The 23,751-nt window shown below is 41.2% G+C and overlaps 1 protein-coding gene across 3 annotated transcripts in view; it reads left to right on the top strand.

Annotated features, from left to right (window-relative positions):
- The window catches only part of cacna2d2a (calcium channel, voltage-dependent, alpha 2/delta subunit 2a), a 629,987-nt gene that overhangs the window by 361,134 nt on the left and 245,102 nt on the right, over positions 1 to 23,751 (top strand). For 2 of the 3 annotated variants that reach the window (XM_061932346.2, XM_061932343.2), the window contains exon 5: positions 18,946 to 18,990. The exons of the other annotated variant lie outside the window; for it this stretch is intronic. In XM_061932346.2, coding sequence (XP_061788330.1) covers positions 18,946 to 18,990 — 45 coding nt within the window. The remainder of the gene's footprint in view (positions 1 to 18,945; positions 18,991 to 23,751) is intronic. 3 annotated transcript variants of the gene reach the window in all.

Genomic DNA, 23,751 nt, shown 5'->3' with positions numbered 1-23,751 from the left:
ATGAAATATGAAATTCGTGCTGCAGTCTGCAGGTGTACCTAATGTTGTGTCCCTGCAGTCGTTAACGGCTCCTCCGGCGCGAGCATTGTTGTTTTTGCACTTTTTGGCTTCTTGTTAAGTGACTTTTTTTGGGTGGATTCGGTCTTGCACGTGGAGGGCTTGGGTGTGGGCTTTGGTTGGTGTGGCGCTCCCGTCGGGGGGTGCATTCTGCGGCGGGGGTGCATTAACCGGCACCAGGAGGCGGGATTACTGCGAGCCTCACACAGTGCGTCTTCGCAGCAGTTTTATGATTGCTCAGCACAAGAAATACGTTACACACATACAGTTGTTGACAAAATACACTGTACATTATACACCTCAGCTAACTAATCTATGGAAATGTATAATATAGTTCATATGGCAATACGGTCTCACTGCACAGCAGGCCAGCAGTTAGCCGAGTCCGCAATCCATGTTGAGGCACAACTGAGTGACGTGCTGATCACCACACCGTCTCTTCTGAGTATTTGAACGGCAAATGTGAAAATTCAGCGATTTTGAATAAAAATAATCTAAAACTGGTGAAGTTAAATGGATAATAACTTTATAGTATAATCACTGAATACATATAACAATTTAATTTTTTTTTTTTTCTTTTTACATTTTTTTTCTTTCCATGATGGCAGGTGAGGCCCCGCATGTCGGAGCATGCGCTGTCTGGCACGCTGTGTACAAACAAAACATGAAATGTGAGCTAATACTTTACAGATACTGTAATATAATTTTTCATGTTTTTCAGTCAGTACAGATTGGTGTTTTATCGCCCCGTGTTGTGAAGTACAAACTCAAACGCGCTTTGTGCTGACGTAGAAGCGAGCTTATCTCTTGCCGTAGTTAGCTTCTACGCCCATGTGTTGGTATTATTGTTGTACAGTATACTGGTTTTAGTATAGTACCGCGATACTAATGAATCATATACGGTACAATACTTCCTCTGAAAAGTACCGGTCCGCCACCCCAGTCCAGCCCCAGTCGGCAGTGTTTTAGCTACTTCTAAATCACTAATCCTGGTCTCCATGGCGACAGATAAAGTAAGTTTCTTACAAGTATCATCCCTGCAGGATGAGGAATAGCTAAACATGTTTCACTACACATCGTAGATCACCGGCGTCAAAATGTAAACAAACGCCATTGGTGGATCTACACCTGACATCCACTGTAATGATACCAAGTACAGGAGCGTATCTAGTCGATACTACTATGATTGCGTCGATATTTTTTGGCATCACATCTTCTTTCATTTAAAAAAAATGTATATTATATTTATAAACCCAGGAAATATGACCAATGTATGATCCTGTAACGACTTGGTATCGGATTGATACCTAAATTTGTGGTATCATCCAAAACTAATGTAAAGCATCCAAACAACAGAAGAATAAGTGATTATTACATTTTAACAGAAGTATAGATAGAACATGTTAAAAGTAAGCAGATATTAACAGTAAATGAACAAGTAAATGAACAAGTATATTAATAATCAATTTTTTACAGCTCGTCCTTAATAATGTTGACAAAATATTAGAATGGAAAATGACACAATATGTTACTGCATACGTCAGCAGCTAAATTAGGAGCCTTTGTTTGTTTACTTACTACTAAAAGACAAGTTGTCTTGTATGTTCACTATTTTATTTAAGGACAAACTTGCAATAAGAAACATATGTTTAATACACCTTAAGATTTTTTGTTAAAATAAAGCCAATAATGCAATTTTTCGTGGTCGCCTTTATTTAGAAAAGTACCAAAAAGTATCGAAACATCTTTAGTACCGGTACCAAAATATTGGTAACGGGATAACACTGGATGGTACCCAAGAGAAAGAGTTCCCCTGTGTTTGCTCTTACAATAATAATGTGGCTACAGCTTGGTTATTATACAAGTTACGTAAATGAAGTATTGTTGACGGGTTTTGTATGCATTTTTAAAGTGATTCAGTGGTAGAATGTATTGCTCCCATTAGCTGCTTTGTGAGCCGCCAAGAACGAGACGATTTGTATATGTTAGAAAGCGAGAAAAAAAAAAAAAATGTCTTGTCGCTCATAATGATTGTTATGGCGCCCCTAAAGGGACAAGGAGGGCAAAAAATGTTTTGCGAGATCTCGCAATACTTTTTGCGAGAAGTCGCAAAAGTTTTTTTTCCTATGTCAGTGAACCGGAAGTAAAACAGACACAGCGATGGTGAACCGGAAATTTATGCTCACCTTGTCTCTCTTCAGTCGTCTAATGCAGTGGTTCTCAACCTTTTTTCAGTGATGTACCCCCTGTGAACATTATTTTAATTCAAGTACCCCCTAATCAGAGCAAAGCATTTTTGGTTGAAAAAAAGAGATAAAGAAGTAAAATACAGCACTATGTCATCAGTTTCTGATTTATTAAATTGTATTACAGTGCAAAATATTGCTCATTTGTAGTGGTCTTTCTTGAACTATTTGGAAAAAAAGATATAAAAATAACTAAAAACTTGAAAAATAAACAAGTGATTCAATTATAAATAAAGATTTCTACACATAGAAGTAATCATCAACTTAAAGTGCCCTCTTTGGGGATTGTAATAGAGATCCACCTGGATTCATGAACTTAATTCGAAACATTTTTTCACAAAAAAATAAATCTTTAACATCAATATTTATGGAACATGTCCACAAAAAATCGAGCTGTCAACACTGAATATTGCATTTCTTTTCACAGTTCTTTTTGACAGACATTTTAGTGAGAAACCTGAGCTTGTGCTTCACTGAGTTTATGAACTTACATTCTTATTTTGTTGAAGTATTATTCAATAACTATATTTATAAAGGATTTTTGAATTGTTGCTATTTTTAGAATATTTAAAAAAAATCTCACGTACCCCTTGGCATACCTTCAAGTACCCCCAGGGGTATGCGTACCCCCATTTGAGAACCACTGGTCTAATGTCCTTTTTTGGGACCTCTCTAGACACTAAGAACCGCTCCAAATCGTCCTCCATGGTTGCAACTGACGTATTATGGTCCCACAACAGACCACAGATGATGGGTCGGCTCCCGCATGCTCCCGCTCTTCCATCGCTGTGTCTGTTTCACTTCCGGTTCACTGACATAGGAAAAAAAAAGTTTGCGGAATCTCGCAAAAAGTATTGCGAGATCTCACAAAACATTTTTTCCCTCCATGTCCCTTTAGGGGCTCCGTAGATTGTGAACAGTAAGCAAAATTAAAAAAAATAAAGTGCAGTTTCCCTTCAAATACCAGTATGCTTGATACCCCGGAAAGTACGATAATCATAATACTATATGTCAGCATTCTCAAGATGATATCTTATCAAACTGGGTTGTTTATGTCAGTGTTTTTCAACCACTGTGCCGCGGCATGCTAGTGTGCCGTGAGATACAGCCTGATTATTATTATTTAGTTTCACCTATTTGGGTTAAATATATTTTTTGCAAACCAGTAATTATAGTCTGCAAATTATGTGTTGTTGTTGAGTGTCGGTGCTGTCTAGAGCTCGGCAGAGTAACCGTGTAATACTCTTTCATATCAGTAGGTGGCAGCCGGTAGCTAATTGCTTTGTAGATGTTGGGAACAGCAGGAGGCAGCGTGCAGGTAAAAAGGTATCTAAGCTTAAACCAAAAATAAACAAAAGGTGAGTGCCCCTAAGAAAAGGCATTAAAGCTTAGGGAAGGCTATGCAGAACGAAACTAAAACTGAACTGGCTCCAAAGTAAACAAAAACAGAATGCTGGATGACAGCAAAAACTTACTGTGTTCCCTAATTTTTTTATTTTCATTGTACATGAATGAAGGTGTGTGTTGCTGAGCCCGACTTGGACATTATCTGGACTGGACCTGGTTTTAAAAACCCTTTAAACAAATCTAATTTCATTTACAACCTGGTCTGGTGAAGATAGGGTCCTTTTTATTTATTTTTTATTTTTTTAAATAAAATAAAATAAGATAAATAAATAAACATTTTCTTAAGTAAAATAATATAAAAATAATTACATAAAAAATAGTAATTAATGAAAATGTTAGTGGACCAGCAACACATACAATCATGTGTGCTTCAGGGACTGTGTCCCTTGCAGACGTGTTGTCCATGTTGTGGGAACCAGAATATTGGTAGCAGAATGAAACAACCCCTTTTGTGTGAGTGGGTGTGTATGAGTGTGAATGGGGGAGGGAGGTTTTTTTTTGGGTTGATGCACTAGTTGAAAGTGTATCTTGTGTTTTTTCTACAGTATGTTGATTTAATTAAAAAGAATTAAAAAAAAAAAAGACTTACTGTGGAGCAAAGACGGCGTCCACAAATAACATCCGAACATGACATGACAATCAACAGTGTCCCCACAAAGAAGGATAAAAACAACTGAAATATTCTTGATTGCTAAAACAAAGTAGATGCGGGAAATATCGCTCAAAGGAAGACATGAAATTGCTACAGGAAAATACCAAAGAAAGAGAAAAGCAATCAAAATAGGAGCGCAAGACAAGAACTAAAACACTACACACAGGAAAACAGCCAACAACTCAAAATAAGTCAGGGCGTGATGTGAAAGGCCGTGACCGTACACCTACTTTGAGACAAGAGCTACATTGATGCATGGTTGGTTATGGTTTGAAGTCATATCCAACGACTTTTTACTGTCAACTGAGGTTCTTTTTTTAATTTCTGCTAGTGGTGTGCCTCTGGATTTTTTCAACGCGAAAAATGTGCCACAAAGCACATGTAGACTGGTTGGGCAAACTCCCAACCAGAAGGCATTCGACCGTGTACCCCGGGAAGTCCTGTGGGGAGTGCTCAGAGAGTATGGGGTAACGGACTGTCTTATTGTGGCAGTTCGCTCCCTGTATAATCAGTGTCAGAGCTTGGTCCGCATTGCCGGCAGTAAGTCGGACACGTTTCCAGTGAGGGTTGGACTCCGCCAAGGCTGCCCTTTGTCACCGATTCTGTTCATAACCTTTATGGACAGAATTTCTAGGCGCAGTCAGGGCGTTGAGGGTATCTGGTTTGGTGGCTGCAGGATTAGGTCTCTGCTATTTGCAGATGATGTGGTCCTGATGGCTTCCTCCGGCCAAGATCTTCAGCTCTCACTGGATCGGTTCGCAGCCGAGTGTGAAGCGACTGGGATGGGAATCAGCACCTCCAAGTCCGAGTCCATGGTTCTCTCCCGGAAAAGGGTGGAGTGCCATCTCCGGGTTGGGGAGGAGATCTTGCCCCAAGTGGAGGAGTTCAAGTACCTCGGAGTCTTGTTCACGAGTGGGGGAAGAGTGGATCGTGAGATCGACAGGCGGATCGGTGCGGCGTCTTCAGTAATGCGGACGCTGTATCGATCCGTTGTGGTGAAGAAGGAGCTGAGCCGGAAGGCAAAGCTCTCGATTTACCGGTCGATCTACGTTCCCATCCTCACCTATGGTCATGAGCTTTGGGTCATGACCGAAAGGACAAGATCACGGATACAAGCGGCCGAAATGAGTTTCCTCCGCCGAGTGGCGGGGCTCTCCCTTAGAGATAGGGTGAGAAGCTCTGTCATTCGGGGGGAACTCAAAGTAAAACCGCTGCTCCTCCACATCGAGAGGAGCCAGATGAGGTGGTTCGGGCATCTGGTCAGGATGCCACCCGAACGCCTCCCTAGGAAGGTGTTTCGGGCACGTCCGACCGGTAGGAGGCCACGGGGAAGACCCAGGACACGCTGGGAAGATTATCTCTCCCGGCTGGCCTGGGAACGCCTCGGGATCCCCCGGGAGGAGCTGGACAAAGTGGCTGGGGAGAGGGAAGTCTGGGCTTCCCTGCTTAAGCTGCTGCCCCCGCGACCCGACCTCGGATAAGCGGAAGAAGATGGATAGATGGATGGATGGATGGAAAAATGTGCCTTGGCTCAAAAAAGGTTGAAAAACACTGGTTTATGTGAGTGCCAAACCCCCCTCCAAAAAAACACACCCAAGTTCCCATGAATGTAAATTCATCATGGGTAGATGCATCCTGTTGGCAGACACAACAATCTTCAGCCTGCATGAGTCTCACCATGAATTGTGTGATTCCTCTGTGTGTACGTGATTAACGCAATCATTTTTTGTGCAAATTTTGTCAGCCCTAATTCTAATATTTGTTCTTTATTTTGGCCATGTGAGACACTTTGCATTGTAAACCACACATATTTTTTGATTTGGTATTCCGGTTGCAGAACAGCAGTGTGAGTGTTGGTGTCGTCGTGAGTTTGGATCACGCTGGGCTCCTTTTAGTGAGCTTCTCAGGCAGCGCTATGATGGCTAACTCTGTGATTAGCGCTGCAGGCGAGCCAGAGCCCTGGCGAGTGGAGACGCTCTGGTACACGCGGCATGACCACGCGTGTGCTCGTAGGTGCTCATGAGGAGCGTTTATGCATGAGTGAAGCACACGTGTGACACAACGGGAGGAAGACGAGTCGCGCCAAAGAACATCAGAATTTCTAGTGGAGCAAACGAGACTCTTTTACATCCAATCCCATCAGACCGTGACCATCGAACCAGCACCTCGGTCCTTGAGGCGCCCTCAACAAGTCCCCCCGCCCTCACACACACACACACACACACACGATAACGAGGCAGGCCCTGCTTGCTGGGCCACTGCTTCTGGCTGCCCTCAAGCCGGCCTCAGAAGGAGGAGAAGTGGACGACATGCAGACAAACAACCTTTTGAGCAACGACACACGGAACTTTCCTTAAGAAGCTGCAAGGGAGCTGCTGAGAGTTGTTGTCAAGGAACCAAACATGACAAAGAAAAAAAAAAACTAAATAAAATACACTATATTGCCAAAAGTATTTGGCCACCTGCCTTGACTCACATATGAACTTGAAGTGCCATCCCATCCCTAACCCATAGGGTTCAATATGATGTGGGTCCACCTTTTGCAGCTATTACAGCTTCAACTCTTCTGGGAAGGCTGTCCACAAGGTTGAGGAGTGTGTTTATAGGAATTTTCCACCATTCTTCCAAAAGCGCATTGGTGAGGTCACACACTGATGTTGGTCGAGAAGGCCTGGCTCTCAGTCTCCGTTCTAATTCATCCCAAAGGTGTTCTATCGGGTTCAGGTCAGGACTCTGTGCAGGCCAGTCAAGTTCATCCACACCAGACTCTGTCATCCATGTCTTTATGGACCTTGCTTTGTGCACTGGTGCACAGTCATGTTGGAAGAGGAAGGGGCCCGCTCCAAACTGTTCCCACAAGGTTGGGAGCATGGAATTGTCCAAAATGTTTTGGTATCCTGGAGCATTCAAAGTTCCTTTCACTGGAACTAAGGGGCCAAGCCCAACTCCTGGAAAAACAACACCACACCATAATTCCTCCTCCACCAAATTTCACATCCGGCACAATGCAGTCCGTAATGTACCGTTCTCCTGGCAACCTCCAAACCCAGATTGCTAGATGGAAAAGTATGATTCATCACTCCAGAGAAGGCGTCTCCACTGCTCTAGAGTCCAGTGGCGACGTGCTTTTTACACCACTGCATCTGACACTTTGCATTGGACTTGGTGATGTATGGCTTAGATGCAGCTGTTCGGCCATGGAAACCCATTCCATGAAGCTCTCTGCGTACTGTACGTGGGCTAATTGGAAGGTCACATGAAGTTTGGAGCTCTGTAGCAACTGACTGTGCAGAAAGTCTTTGCACTATGCGCTTCAGCAACCGCTGACCCCACTCTGTCAGTTTACGTGGCCTACCACTTTGTGGTTTGAGTTGCTGTTGTTCCCAAACTCTTCCATTTTCTTATAATAAAGCCCACAGTTGACTTTGGAATATTTAGGAGCGAGGAAAGTTCACGACTGGATTTGTTGCACAGGTGGCATCCTATGACAGTTCCACGCTGGAAATCAGTCAGATCCTGAGAACGACCCATTCTTTCACAAATGTTTGTAGAAACAGTTTCCATGCGGGCCTAGTGATTAGGACACCTGATTCTCATCATTTGGATGGGTGGCCAATTACTTTTGGCAATATAGTGTATTTGTCACCGATTCTGTTCATAACTTTTATGGACAGAATTTCTAGGCGTAGTCAAGGCGTTGAGGGGATCTGGTTTGGTGGCTGCAGGATTAGGTCTCTGCTTTTTGCAGATGATGTGGTCCTGATGGCTTCATCTGGCCAGGATCTTCAGCTCTCGCTGGATCGGTTCGCAGCCGAGTGTGAAGCGACTGGGATGAGAATCAGCACCTCCAAGTCCGAGTCCATGGTTCTCGCCCGGAAAAGGGTGGAATGCCATCTTCGGGTTGGGGAGGAGACCCTGCCCCAAGTGGAGGAGTTCAAGTACCTCGGAGTCTTGTTCACGAGTGAGGGAAGAGTGGATCGTGAGATCGACAGGCGGATCGGTGCGGCATCTTCAGTAATGCGGACGCTGTATCGATCCGTTGTGGTGAAGAAGGAGCTGAGCCGGAGGGCAAAGCTCTCAATTTACCGGTCGATCTACGTTCCCATCCTCACCTATGGTCATGAGCTTTGGGTTATGACCGAAAGGACAAGATCACGGGTACAAGCGGCCGAAATGAGTTTCCTCCGCCGGGTGGCGGGGCTCTCCCTTAGAGATAGGGTGAGAAGCTCTGTCATCCGGGCGGAGCTCAAAGTAAAGCCGCTGCTCCTCCACATCGAGAGGAGCCAGATGAGGTGGTTCGGGCATCTGGTCAGGATGCCACCCGATCGCCTCCCTCGGGAGGTGTTTAGGGCATGTCTGACCGGTAGGAGGCCACGGGGAAGACCCAGGACACGTTGGGAAGACTATGTCTCCCGGCTGGCCTGGGAACGCCTCGGGATCCCCCGGGAGGAGCTGGACGAAGTGGCTGTGGAGAGGGAAGTCTGGGCTTCCCTGCTTAGGCTGCTGCCCCCGCGACCCGACCTCGGATAAGCGGAAGAAGATGGATGGATGGATGGAATATAGTGTACATCACAGCAAATCTTAGCAGTGCCCAGATTCCATGCAATCATGCCCCTAGTGGCAGTGGGAAGACATGATAGCCCTGGATTGGACGCTTCCTGCCTTGTCATCACATCTCATTGCAATCTTTTTCACCCACCCTTTTATCAAGCAGCCTTCACACATTTCTGCCACAATGTGAGCAAACTTTGTCTTTTTCTCACACTAACCATTGTCGGGTTTGGCGAGCGTAAGCGCTCTGATCCGTGATCATGTTTGCTTCCCCAAGTTCTTACTGATAACAACACGTCACGACAAAATCAATCACAGAAGCTCAAAGTAAACCACATAGCACACCCTAACTAAATCACCAAAAAAATGATTCCCGGGCGCGGCCACCGCCGCTGCCCACTGCTCCCCTCACCTCCCAGGGGGTGATCAAGGGTGATGGGTCAAATGCAGAGAATAATCTCGCCACACCTAGTGTGTGTGTGTGTGACAATCATTGGTACTTTAACTTTAACTTTTAACATGCATACGCCTAATAATGATGTGTATTTTCAATAATTGATTCTCTCACAAGTAAAGATTCTCCATATTGACGTTTTGACCAACATTACCGATATTATCCGTTAATGATATCAAGTGATACACATACATTCAGCATCTATTCTTTCAGGTCGCATGTTGCGTCTAAAGTAAACACATTGTGAATTTTTATGACTGTGTTAATAATATCACTGGATACATTTTACAAATAAACACTGCTTGTGCAAAATATATTTCAGAATATGAATATTTATGTATTATATATTGAACTCAGTCGGTTGATAAATGGAGCACACTCATATGCAGTGTTGATTAAATGACACCACAGTTTGTGGCACTCAATAGCTGTATTGACACTTCACTGATCTTGTGTTGATGTTTCATAAAGGCGCCATCTGCTGCATTAAAAAGTCACTACATTTGACCTGCAAATAGTAAGCAAACATACTTCGGATAGCTGTGCAGAAAGGAAAATGAAACGTGCAACACTGGTCAATGAGCCAAATGGTAAACAGGAAATGACATTTACTGGTGAAAAGCAAACATGGTTGGTTTTGTTTCATCTGATGTCAAGTCACACACGTCATATGAAACACACTGTAAAAAAAAAAAAAAGTGGAGAAAACGGAAATTTTCAAGGCAACATGATGCAACAAGGTTTTTGCGTTTTCTCAACTTTAACTTTAAGATTTACAAGTTGAGATAAGAGTTATGTCAACTCGGATCTTCACTGCCTTTGCATACTTCTTTGGCCTACTGTATGCCATGAACATTGATTATCCGAAGGAGATGAAGTACACATATGAAGCCATTCAGACTATCTTTTTCGAGCTTGGCTCTGTGCTCAAGTCTCCTCTGCCTCTGAAATAGAGATTCTTAAAAAAAAAAAAAAAGAATCGTTAAAGGGGAACATTATCACAATTTCAGAATGGTTAAAACCATTAAAAATCAGTTCCCAGTGGCTTATTATATTATTCGAAGTTGTTTTAAAAATTTTACCCATCACGCAATATCCCTAAAAAAAGCTTCAAAGTGCCTGATTTTAACCATCGTTATATACACCCATCCATTTTCCTGTGACGTCACATTCTTTATTCAAGTTTTATTCACAATACCATATAACAAATACAATAGTAGTAAAATATCATCATTTAAAGATGTTGGTACGTGAAAGGGTCCCTCAAATAAGCTAGAAGAAGCTTTTGACAGGGGGTCCAGAGGATAGAATATACATGAAATGATGGAATATACATGGAATGATGGAACATGGTAGCAAGTACAACAACAAAAAACAAAACAAAAAACAACGCTATATGATTAACACAAGATAATAGTACTAAAGCAAGCATACACATACATACATACATCCATTCAACCATGCAAAACCCAACAGTAGTCTACCCTACATGAGGCATTAAATATAGGTGGTTAATAGATAAGTTTTTAGTTTATTTTTGAAGTTGGAGAATGGATACAGCATCTTGAGGTTCTCATTAAGCATAGTGAAGCCAACACAAACAAACATGGCGCATAGAACAGCAAGCTATAGCGACATTAGCTCAGATTCAGACTCGGATTTCAGCGGCTTAAGCGATTCAACAGATTACGAATGTATTGAAACGGATGGTTGTAGTGTGGAGGCAGGTAGTGAAAACGAAATTGAAGAAGAAACTGAAGCTATTGAGCCATATCGGTTTGAACCGTATGCAAGCTAGGGTGACCAGGTGTCCGGATTTAGGCCGGACAGTCCGGATTTTTAATGCCCTGTCCGGCGTCCGGCGCAGCATCAAGCCGGACACGTATTTGTCCTCCTTTTTGAGGCACTAGGCTTGAAGAGCGGAGTTTTTTCATCTTTGCTGGGCTGCAGCGCAATAGCCAATCAAAGACCGTAAAAAATGCCCCCAACGCAGTAACGTATCAAATGATTGGCTAAGAGCTGTGTCGGATACAAATCTGCTTATCATTGGTTAAAAAAGTAAACAAGGGTTCATGTGCTTCTGCGGCATGACATTGACAGAAAGTTAGCATCATGCCAAAACGCAAGACCTCGTTTGATTCTGAATGGATAAAAGAGCACGAATTTATAACGAAAAGCAGTCGAGACTCATTCCATGGCTTCTGCACACTTTGTCGATGTGATGTCGACGTAAGTAGTCAGGGGAAAGCTGCAATTGAACGGCATGCGGGTACGGATAAACATAAAAGTAATAAACGTGCGGCAGGTACCTCTTCAATGAGGACATTTTTTCGTGAAGTTTCGTCGCCCCTGGATGACAAGATAACCGCTGCAGAGCTGTGCAAGGTGTACCATGCTGTAAAGCAGTGGTTCTCAAATGGGGGTACGCGTACCCCTGGGGGTATGTAATGTAATGTAAGTTCATAAACTGAACATCAAATTAAGTAGGCTATTCCATTCATTACCATAAACCCAGAGTTTCGCCCATGCCATGATGGTTTGACCCTCACTAAAATGTCTGTCAAAAAGAACTGTGAAAAGAAATGCAACAATGCAATATTCAGTGTTGACAGCTAGATTTTTTGTGGACATGTTCCATAAATATTGATGTTAAAGATTTATTTTTTTGTGAAGAAATGTTTAGAATTAAGTTCCTGAATCCAGGTGGATCTCTATTACAATCCCCAAAGAGGGCACTTTAAGTTGATGATTACTTCTATGTGTAGACATCTTTATTTATAATTGAATCACTTGTTTATTTTTCAACAAGTTTTTAGTTATTTTATATATTTTTTTCCAAATAGTTCAAGAAAGACCACTACAAATGAGCAATATTTTGCACTGTTATACAATTTAATAAATCAGAAACTGATGACATAGTGCTGTATTTTACTTATTTATCTCTTTTTTTCAACCAAAAATGCTTTGCTCTGATTAGTGGGTACTTGAATTAAAAACATGTTCACAGGGGGTACATCACTGAAAAAAGGGTTGAGAACCACTGCTGTAAAGCATCACCAGTCCTACAGAAGTTTAGACTGCGGCATGAAAGTGGACCGGGAGATTTTCAGTGACTAGCCCACAGCTAAAGGGATGGCCTGTGGCCGAACAAAAGCCAAGGCATTGTGCGAGAACGTCATCACTCACTATTCGGTACAGGAACATACCGACTACATAAAAGAAAACAACCTACCCTTTTCCGTGGCAACCGACGCCTCAAATAAAGCAACAAACAAGTGTTTTCCCATTGTGGTAAGGTATTTTCACTTTGATGAAGGCATCCAACATGTCCTGTTGGATTTTTATAGTGACAGCAACGAAACGTCAGAAGCCATAACAAACCAGCTGCTGGCAAAACTTGAGATGTCTGGCTTAGAGGTGAAAAACATGTCTGCATATGCAGCAGACAATGCCAGTGTCAATTGTGGCAAACACAACAGTGTGTATCAGAAGCTGAAACTGAGCCAAAAAGATGTGCTCCCTGCAAACTGTTTGGCCCATATTCTGCATAACACAACCAGATATGCAGCAAGCAGCCTTGATGTTGATGTGGACAATTTTTTGTGTCATTTAAAAAAAATTATATATGTTAACTACATTTAAGTCCACACATGTTATGCTTTGTGGCACTCTGCACTTGAAAAGATTCATCTCAGTGGTCACTTTTTAAACACCACAATGTATTGAATAAATACAAATACTGTTAACAAACACTTGACTTTAATATTTTTTCCTATTCAGCCACACAAACATCATCTTTAAACCACTCAAAATTGTACTATAAATAAGAGTATACCAGAGTCCTATGTACACCATAGTAATTTATTGATATGCCGCATAATGTCCTCCTTTTTGGTGTCATGGAAATGGTCACCCTAATGCAAGCGAAACCGATGAAAACGACACGACAGCCAGCGACACGAGAGAAAGCGAGGACGAATTCGGCCATCGCCTTCTAACCAACGATTGGTAAGTGTTTGTTTGGCATTAAAGGAAACTAACAACTATAAACTAGGTTTACAGCATATGAAATACATTTGGCAACAACATGCACTTTGAGAGTGCAGACAGCCCAATTTTCATCATTTAATATATTCTGTAGACATACCCTCATCCGCGCTCTTTTCCTGAAAGCTGATCTGTCCAGTTTTGGAGTTGATGTCAGCAGGCCAGGGAAGCTAGGGTCGATAGGGGGTTTAGCTCGCTCGTCTGCGGGAACAAACTGCCGCCATTGCTTGCCGTGCTACCGAGGTCCTTTGTCCCTGAATAGCTCACACACTCCGGCAGATTCAATGGGGTTCTGGTGGCAGATTTCTTTGACTTTATCGTTGGAAATGCATCTGCTTTGAGTGTCGCAGGATATCCACACATTCTTGCCATCTCTGTCGTAGCATAGCTTTCGTCGGTAAAGTGTGCGGAACAAACGTCCAATTTCTTGCCACTTTCGCATCTTTGGGCCACTGGTGCAACTTGAATCCGTCCCTGTCTGTGTTGTTACACCCTCCGACAACACACCGACGAGGCATGATGTCTCCAAGGTACGGAAAACAGTCGAAAAAACGGGAAATAACAGAGCTGATTTGACTCGGTGTTTGAGAAAATGGCGGATTGCTTCCTGATGTGACGTCACAACGTGACGTCATCGCTCCGAGAGCGAATATTAGAAAGGCGTTTAATTCGCCAAAATTCACCCATTTAGAGTTCGGAAATCGGTTAAAAAATATATGGTCTTTTTTCTGCAACATCAAGGTATATATTGACGCTTACATAAGTCTGGTGATAATGTTCCCCTTTAATCTATTTCAGAGGCAGAGGGGACTTGAGCACTGAGCCAAGCTTGAAAAAGATAGTCTGAATGGCTTCATATGTGTACTTCATCTCCTTTGGATAATCAATGTTCATGGCATACAGTAGGCCAGTGGTTCTTAACCTGGGTTCGATCGAACCCTAGTGGTTCGGTGAGTCGGCGTCAGGGGTTCGGCGGAGCCTCCACCACGGAGGTAAAGACACATCCGATTTATCGTGTAAATGAAAACTTCTCCCTATCAGCGTATTATGGACCCAACAGTGTTCCCTCTAATTTTCCATCTGATTTGCAGGTTGTTTGATTGATCGATTTAAACTTTTACTAGCAGATTGCAAAGGAAGAGAATACATTATATAAAGCAGTACAGTACATATTTCGTACAATTGACCACTAAATAGTAACACCCGAATGCGTTTTTCAACTTGTTTAAGTCGGGGTCCATGTAAATCAATTCATGGTAATGTGTGTAAGGTGTGTAATTTGTTGTGAGTTCATGCACTGTGTTTGTTTTGTTCTTTGAACAAGGTGATGTTCATGCAAGGTTCATTTAGTGCACCAGTAAAATATGACTTTTTCTTGAATTTGAAAAAAACAAAAACTTTTATTTTTCACTAACGAAGGGTTCGGTGAATGCGCATATGAAACTGGTGGGGTTCGGTACCTCCAACAAGGTTAAGAACCACTGCAGTAGGCCAAAGAGGTATGCAAAGGCAGTGAAGATCTGAGTTGACATAACTCTTATCTCAACTTGTAAATCTTAGTTAAGTCAACAATAGTAGTCAAAAGTTGAGAAAACGCAAAAATCTTGCTGCATCATGTTGCCTTGAAAATTTGCGTTTCTTCAACTTTTTTTTTTTTTTTTACAGTGCATAAGTCACAAACCACAAGAGTCACATAAAACACATAAGTCACATGGAACACCATCCATCCATCCATCCATCCATTTTCTACCGCTTATTCCCTTTGGGGTCGCGGGGGGCGCTGGAGCCTATCTCAGCTACAATCGGGCGGAAGGCGGGGTACACCCTGGACAAGTCGCCACCTCATCGCAGGGCCAACACAGATAGACAGACAACATTCACACTCACATCCACACACTATGGCCAATTTAGTGTTGCCAATCAACTTATCCCCAGGTGCATGTCTTTGGAGGTGGGAGGAAGCCGGAGTACCCGGATGGAACCCACGCAGTCACGGGGAGAACATGCAAACTCCACACAGAAAGATCCCGAGCCCGGGATTGAACCCAAGACTACTCAGGACCTTCGTATTGTGAGGCAGATGCACTAACCCCTCTGCCACCGTGAAGCCCATCACATGGAATGTATTTTAGTGACTTATGGAACACATAAGTCACTAAAATACATCAAAAACATACAACAGAGTTACAAGCAACACAAGTCACATAAAAACATGAAAAAAAAACAATTAAGTCACAAGCCACACAAGTCACAATAAACACATAAAACACATACAGTCGTGGTCAAAGGTTTACATACACTTGTAAAGAACATAATGTCATGGCTGTCTTGAGTTTCCAATAATTTCTACAACTATTGTTTTTTTTTGTGATAGAGTGATTGGAGCACATACTTGTTTTTCACAAAAATCATTCATGAAGTTTGGTTCTTTTATGAATTTATTATGGGTCTACTGAAAATGTGAGCAAATGTGCTGGGTCAAAAGTATACATACAGCAATGTTAATATTTGCTTACATGTCCATTGGCAAGTTTCACTGCAATAAGGCACTTTTGGTAGCCATCCACAAGCTTCTGCTTGAATTGTTGACCACTCCTCTTCACAAAAATTGGTGCAGTTCAGCTAAATTTGTTGTTTTTCTGACAAGGACTTGTTTCTTCGGCATGTTCCACACGTTTAAGTCAGAACTTTAGGAAGGTTGTTCTAAAACCTTAATTCTAGCCTGATTTAGCCATTCCTTTAACACTTTTGACGTGTGTTTGAGGTCATTGTCCTGTTGGAACACCCAACTGCGCCTAAAACCCAACCACCGGGCTGATGATTTTAGGTTGTCCTGAAGAATTTGGAGGTAATCCTCCTTTTTCATTGTCCCATTTACTCTCTGTAAAGCACCAGTTCTATTGGCAGCAAAACGGGCCCAGAGCATAATACTACCACCACCATGTTTGATCTCTGGTGTTCCTGGGGATAAAGTCCTCACCTTTTCTCATCCACAAACATATTCAATCAATCAACCAATCAATCCACTTTATTTGTACAGCACATTTAAACAACAAAAATGGTTCCAAAGTGCTGCACAACAATATTAAAAACAATATTCAAATATTATCCTTAGCTCCACCAATGCCTGAATAAAAACAAACAACAAATACATATAAAAACAATATAAAAATGAATATGATTAAAAATGATTTTAAAGGATAAAACCAATTAAAAAATAAAATATTGCTGGGTATTGTGGCCAAACAGCTCAATGTTTGTTTCATCTGACCACAGAACTTTCCTCCAGAAGGTCTTATCTTTGTTCATGTGATGTCAAGCAGCTGCACCAATTTTGTCAAGAGGAGTGGTCAAAAATTCAACCAGGAGCTTGCCAGAAGCTTGTGGATGGCTACCAAAAGCGCCTTATTGCAGTGAAACTTGCCAAGGGACATGTAACCAAATATTAACATTGCTGTATGTATACTTTTGACCCAGCAGATTTGGTCACATTTTCAGTAGACCCATAATAAATTCATAAAAGAACCAAACTTCATGAATGTTTTTTGTGACCAACAAGTATGTGCTCCAATCACTCTATCACAAAAAAATACAAGTTGTAGAAATTATTGTAAACTCAAGACAGTCATGACACTATGTTCTTTACAAAGTGTATGTAAACTTTTGATCACGGCTGTAAGTCACAATAAACACAGACAGCAAAGTCACAAAGCTATACAAGTCACATAAAACACATAAATCACATGAAAGACATTACCAACAAAACACATAAATCACAAACAATTTTCAATGCCAACAAAGTAATTGCTCATAAGTACAATAATAAAACAAGATATAGCAAGTGAATATATGTTATCATAATCAGCTTATTTTTACATGTTCCAATTAAAAACGTTTTTTTTATTAAAAACTATAAATATTTATTAATACACACAAAAATACCCCCAAAATTGGTACCGTTGAGTAATAGTATCGATTCCCAGTAACTAAGAATTGGTACCATATCAGTTTAAATGTGAAAGGTACCCATTCCTGCACAAGTCACGCAAAACACAAGTCACATACAACAAATAAGTCACATACAACACATTAGTCACATAAAACTCGTAAGGCATGTAAAAGACACAAGTCGCATACAACAAATAAGTCACATGCAACACATAATTCGCATAAAACACGCAAGTCACATAAAACACACGAGTCATATAAAAGACACAAGTCACATACAACAAATAAGTCGCATACAACACATAAGTCACATAAAACACGCAAGTCACATAAAAGACACAAGTCACATGCAACAAATAAGTCGCATACAACACATAAGTCACATAAAACACGCAAGTCACATAAAAGACACAAGTCACATACAACAAATAAGTCGCATACAACACATAAGTCACATAAAACACGCAAGTCACATAAAAGACACAAGTCACATACAATAAATAAGTCACATACAACACATAAGTCACATAAAACACGCAAGTCACATAAAAGACACAAGTCACATACAATAAATAAGTCGCATACAACACATAAGTCACATAAAACACGCAAGTCACATAAAAGACACAAGTCACATACAATAAATAAGTCACATACAACACATAAGTCACATAAAACACGCAAGTCACATACAACAAATAAGTCGCATACAACACATAAGTCACATAAAACACGCAAGTCACATAAAAGACACAAGTCACATACAATAAATAAGTCACATACAACACATAAGTCACATAAAACACGCAAGTCACATAAAAGACACAAGTCACATACAATAAATAAGTCACATACAACACATAAGTCACATAAAACACGCAAGTCACATAAAAGACACAAGTCACATACAATAAATAAGTCGCATACAACACATAAGTCACATAAAACACGCAAGTCACATAAAAGACACAAGTCACATACAATAAATAAGTCACATACAACACATAAGTCACATAAAACACGCAAGTCACATACAACAAATAAGTCGCATACAACACATAAGTCACATAAAACACGCAAGTCACATAAAAGACACAAGTCACATACAATAAATAAGTCACATACAACACATAAGTCACATAAAACACGCAAGTCACATACAACAAATAAGTCGCATACAACACATAAGTCACATAAAACACGCAAGTCACATAAAAGACACAAGTCACATACAATAAATAAGTCACATACAACACATAAAAGACACAAATCACATAAAACACGTAGTATGTACATGAAGTTTTTGCAGTGTTCCAGAACATTTCTTTCATGCCTCCAAAACAACATATTTTCCAAAGTCAGCAGCAGTCATCTATCTCCTGACTCCATGACCGTCATGGCACATCACACTACCCCTCATGTGTTCTGTGATGCTGATTATATTCTTGGAATATAATATTTGTGATGGACTATAACCATGACTTTCTCTCTCCCTCTTGCTTGATCATCTCTCCAGGAATGGCGGACATAAGCTCTGCTACATCTTCTCTCATCACCTGTCTTTCCACTTTCTTTCTGCACAGGAGAATCTCATTTCATACTACGATTCCAAAGCCGATTCAGACTATGTGAGTACAGTACAGACTGTTCCTCCCTACCCTTGCAACCCTGCCTGCGTGCGACCCCCCCCCCCCCCCCCCCCCCCCCTCCTAAAAAAAGCGTCCCCCTTCCCTGGCCTTCCTGCGTCTTGAAGCCCACGTCTTGACGACACGTAGCCAAGGTGACGGCTGAGTAGCAGTGTGCATGTGACGTGCATTGTCCTCTTCCCTACTACAAACCCCAAAACCAGTGAAGTTGGCATGTTGTGTAAATGGTAAATAAAAACAGAATACAATGATTTTGCTAATCCTTTTCAACCTATATTCAATTGAATACACTGCAAAGACAAGATATTTAACGTTCGAACTGGAAAACTTTGTTATTTTTTGCAAATATTAGCTGATTTGGAATTTGATGCCTGCAACATGTTCTGGGCAAATTATGGCCTGGGGGCCGCTTGCCGTTAAGCTTTTCAATCTGACCTGTCGGACATTTCCAAATAATTTTTTTAGATCTTTAAGATGGAAACTGTAGCTGCCATTATGATGTGCAGCGATGTTTTCAAATTACCGTAAGTCTTGAACTATATAATGTATTTCAATGGTTCGAATCTGCGCTTTTGCATGATATACTACCGTATTTTCCGCACTATAAGGCGCACCGGATTATTAGCCGCACCTTCAATGAATTGCATATTTCATAACTTTGTCCACCAATAAGCCGCCCCGGATTATAAGCCGCGCCTACGCTGCGCTAAAGGGAATGTCAAAAAAACAGTCAGATAGTTCAGTCAAACTTTAATAATATATTGAAAACCAGCGTTCTAACAACTCTGTCCCAAAATGTACGCAAATGTGCAATCACAAACATAGTAAAATTCAAAATGGTGTAGAGCAATAGCAACATAATGTTGCTCGAACGTTAATGTCACAACACACAAAATAAACATAGCGCTCACCTTCTGAAGTTATTCTTCATTCGTAAATCCTTCGAATTCTTCGTCTTCGGTGTCCGAATTGAAAAGTTGCGCAAGCGTGGGATCCAAAATGGCCGGTTCCGTCTCGTCGAAGTCATCGGAGTCAGTGTCGCTGTTGTTGTCCAGTAGTTCTGTGAATCCTGCCTTCCGGAAAGCTCGGACCACAGTTGTGACCGAAATATCTGCCCAGGCATTTACGATCCACTGGCAAATGTTGGCGTATGTCGTCCGGCGCTGTCTGCCTGTTTTAGTGAAGGTGTGTTCGCCTTCTGTCATCCATTGTTCCCACGCCGTTCGCAGTCGTGATTTGAATGCCCTGTTGACACCAATATCCAGCGGTTGGAGTTCTTTGGTTAATCCACCCGGAATGACGGCGAGTGTTGTATTTGTGTGCTTCACTTGTTTTTTGACACCATCTGTGATGTGGGCGCGCATAGAGTCGTATATCAACATGGACGGAGCTGTGTGAAAAAAGCCACCCGGCCTCTTCGCGTAAACTTCCCTTAACCACTCGCTCATCTTTTCTTCATCCATCCCTTCGAGTTAGCTTTTATGATGACGCCGGCTGGAAAGGTCTCTTTTGGCAAGGTCTTCCTTTTGAATATCACCATGGGAGGAAGTTTCTGGCCATTAGCATGGCAAGCTAGAACCACAGTGAAGGACGACTTCTCATTCCCTGTGGTGCGAATATTCACCGTACGTGCATTTTGTAGTCTGGTCTTTACAGATGTAAACACACAAAGGAAATGAAACGAAATATCCGCGCGCTTCTTTTTCTTCCGGGGGCGGGTGGTAGCTTACAGTAGAAGAAGAAGCGCTTCCTGTTCTATGGGGGCGGGTGCTTACCTTGGCGGTTGCTTGCGTAGAAGAAGAAGCGCTTCCTGTTCTACCGGGAAAAAAGATGGCGGCTGTTTACCGAAGTTGCGAGATCGAAACTTTATGAAAATGAATCGTAATATTAATCCATATATAAAGCGCACCGGGTTATAAGGCGCACTGTCAGCTTTTGAGAAAATTTGTGGTTTTTAGGTGCGCCTTATAGTGCGGAAAATACGGTAGTTACTAGGGATGATGTTTGATAAGAAATTATCGAGTTCGAGCCTATTATCGAATCCTCTTATCGAACCGATTCCTTATCGATTCTCTTATCGAGTCCATATAGGTTGTTGTATATGGAAAAAAAACACACAATATTTGGTTTAACAAAAGCTCACTTTCATTATATAAGAAAAAAATAAAATCTAATAAATAAATAAATATTGACTGTTACCCTCCCTAAAAAAATAAAATAAAATAAATAAATATTGACTGCTGTTACCCAAAGTATATTAAGTGGGATTTTTCGGAAAAACAAATATATACAGTAACACAAAAACAACCTGTCTCTGTGATCACTATAGGTGTATAAATAATTATATAGTGTTAAATAAAATCAGTCCCTTGGGCACAAAACTGAAAACAATACAGCTCTCCAAAAAGTGCACTTCTGCTGCTATTTGACATAACTGTTTGTTATGATGCTTTGACATTTTTGCACTTTATTTCTTTATTGAAAGAACATTTTATGAAGAGAAAAGTTGTTTGAAAATGTGGTTACAATGCTAAAAAATGAAAAGTTAAAGCTAAAAAAAGAAATACACTTTATTGAGTTAACATTATTTCTTTATAGAGGGAAAGATGTGATGTGATGAGCTACGCTAGGGAATATAACAACTACACTACCCAGCATGCAACGGGAGTGACGAGCATGCGCGGTAGCCCCGAAAAGTGTTGTTGCATGTCGTCACGGGGCAGCTAAGAATGAGGTTATGAGCACGCTGTGAAAGTAAACGTTAAGAACTCAGCCAACACGCCTCATCTGCATTATTTATAATTAGACAGACAACACATATACAGTGTGATTTTGTTTTGTTTACAAGGAAAGAGAAAAAAAAGTTAAAAAAGGGAGATCATGTCATATATGTTGTATATATATATATGTGCATGCTGCGGTTGCTTTAAGAACGTTGCGACAGCTGCCGTAAAGGAGGTGCGTTGCTAGCCTGGTTGCTATGTTTCTGGTTGGTCGTAAAAGTGTTCGTCATGTGTTTGTACCCTGCTCAAATCTCTCAGTAAAGTTATTCATTGGATTATACCTTTTGTTTTGAACTTTATTACACATTGGAGCGCTTTTTCCGGTCCATTGTTTTTCCTGCTTTCGCTATCTGCGCCTAATGACTGAGCTACGTGACGTCATTTCTTGTGATGTCTCACGGGGCATTTCTGGTCGGGACGGGATTCGTTCCCAGGGATTCGAATAAAGAACCAACTCTTTTTCTTTACTATAGTGGTCTCAATAACGGGTACCGGTTCTCAAAAAGGGATTCGAGTCCGAGGACTCGGTTCTTTTCTTATCGAACAACCGGGAAAACCGGTTTCGAGTATCATCCCTACTAGTTACTATGGTAATCTAAGTCACAGCAGCTCAGACGAGGCACCAAGCAGTGTGGGTGGGGTGCGTTTCCACAGAGTGTTTCCAGACCGGCCAGCCTGAAATGCGGGTGTCAGGGACAAACGCGGAAGCAGATTTTTACAACAAAGTTCTGAAGCTTAGTTATATATGTGAAGTGAAGTGAATTATATTTATATAGCGCTTTTCTCATGTGACTCAAAGCGCTTTACATAGTGAAACCCAATATCTAAGTTACATTTTTGGCACTGGGAGCAGGTGGGTAAAGTGTCTTGCCCAAGGACACAACGGCAGTGACTAGCATGGCGGAAGCAGGGATCGAACCTGCAACCCTGAAGTTGCTGGCACGGCCGCTCTACCAACCGAGCTATATCAGATGTATCAGATTGTAGGTGGGTTTCGTTTTTACCTTTTGCGTTTATATTTCGCTGTGTTTGTTGCACTTTTGTTGCGTTTCGTTTGATTGTAAAATATGTTGATCGAGCTGTTGTCAATATTCAGTGTTTTATCGTTCATAGTTAGTATTGTAAATCACACTTTATTTGAATGTACATTCTGGGTGTCTCATTCAGTAAAAAATGTAAAATTCCATTCCGTTTTTAAGGCGGTCTGTCATAAAGTTTTTAGCATTCAGTCAGACGTTATTGTGAGGTTTTGTATTCAATTTTGGCCCCCCAAGTCAAAATAATTGCCCAGGCCGGAATTAAGGAAATACTAAACCAAACAAAATATGACCCGGGCAACGGATCATGACACTTGATTGATTAGGCAACATTTTTTATTAAAAATACTAGAAGTGTTGGAAAAACTGATTCAAATCTTAATCGCGATTCATATCACAGTTCTAAATCGTTTAAATATTTGCAAGAATTACATTTTTAGGCCATCTCACCACTTATTTGCTGCTTGTATACTGTACGTCAGCAGCAAGAGGAGCCTTTTTAACCCGTTTCAAAAAGGGTTTATTATAGTTTATATACCAAATAATATATTGCGAAAATAGGTTTAAATCAAGAACCGATTCTGAATGGAATATTCACCCCAAGAATGGAATGTAATTTAATTGTGAGTTGTTGTAAGGTTTACATCCCTACAAAAAAGTGGAACAAGGAATGCAACAACACACTAATGACGATCATCTCCTCTCTACTTCTGTTATTCCTGGTGAGGAGACACACGTTATCGAATAGGAGACTGCTGAGGGTCTTATAGGCCAAAAGTTTGGACACACCTTCTCGTTCAATGTGTTTTCTTTATTTTCATGACTATTTACATTGTAGATTGTCACTGAAGGCATCGAAACTATGAATGAACACACGTGGAGTTATGTACATAACAAAAAAAGGTGAAATAACTGAAAACATG

The sequence above is a fragment of the Nerophis lumbriciformis genome, linkage group LG38 (genome assembly GCF_033978685.3).
Source record: "Nerophis lumbriciformis linkage group LG38, RoL_Nlum_v2.1, whole genome shotgun sequence".
Classification (NCBI taxonomy): Eukaryota; Metazoa; Chordata; class Actinopteri; order Syngnathiformes; family Syngnathidae; genus Nerophis; species Nerophis lumbriciformis.
The sequence above is the reverse complement of the archived record's forward strand: the minus strand, read 5'-3'. Positions and strand labels throughout refer to the sequence as shown.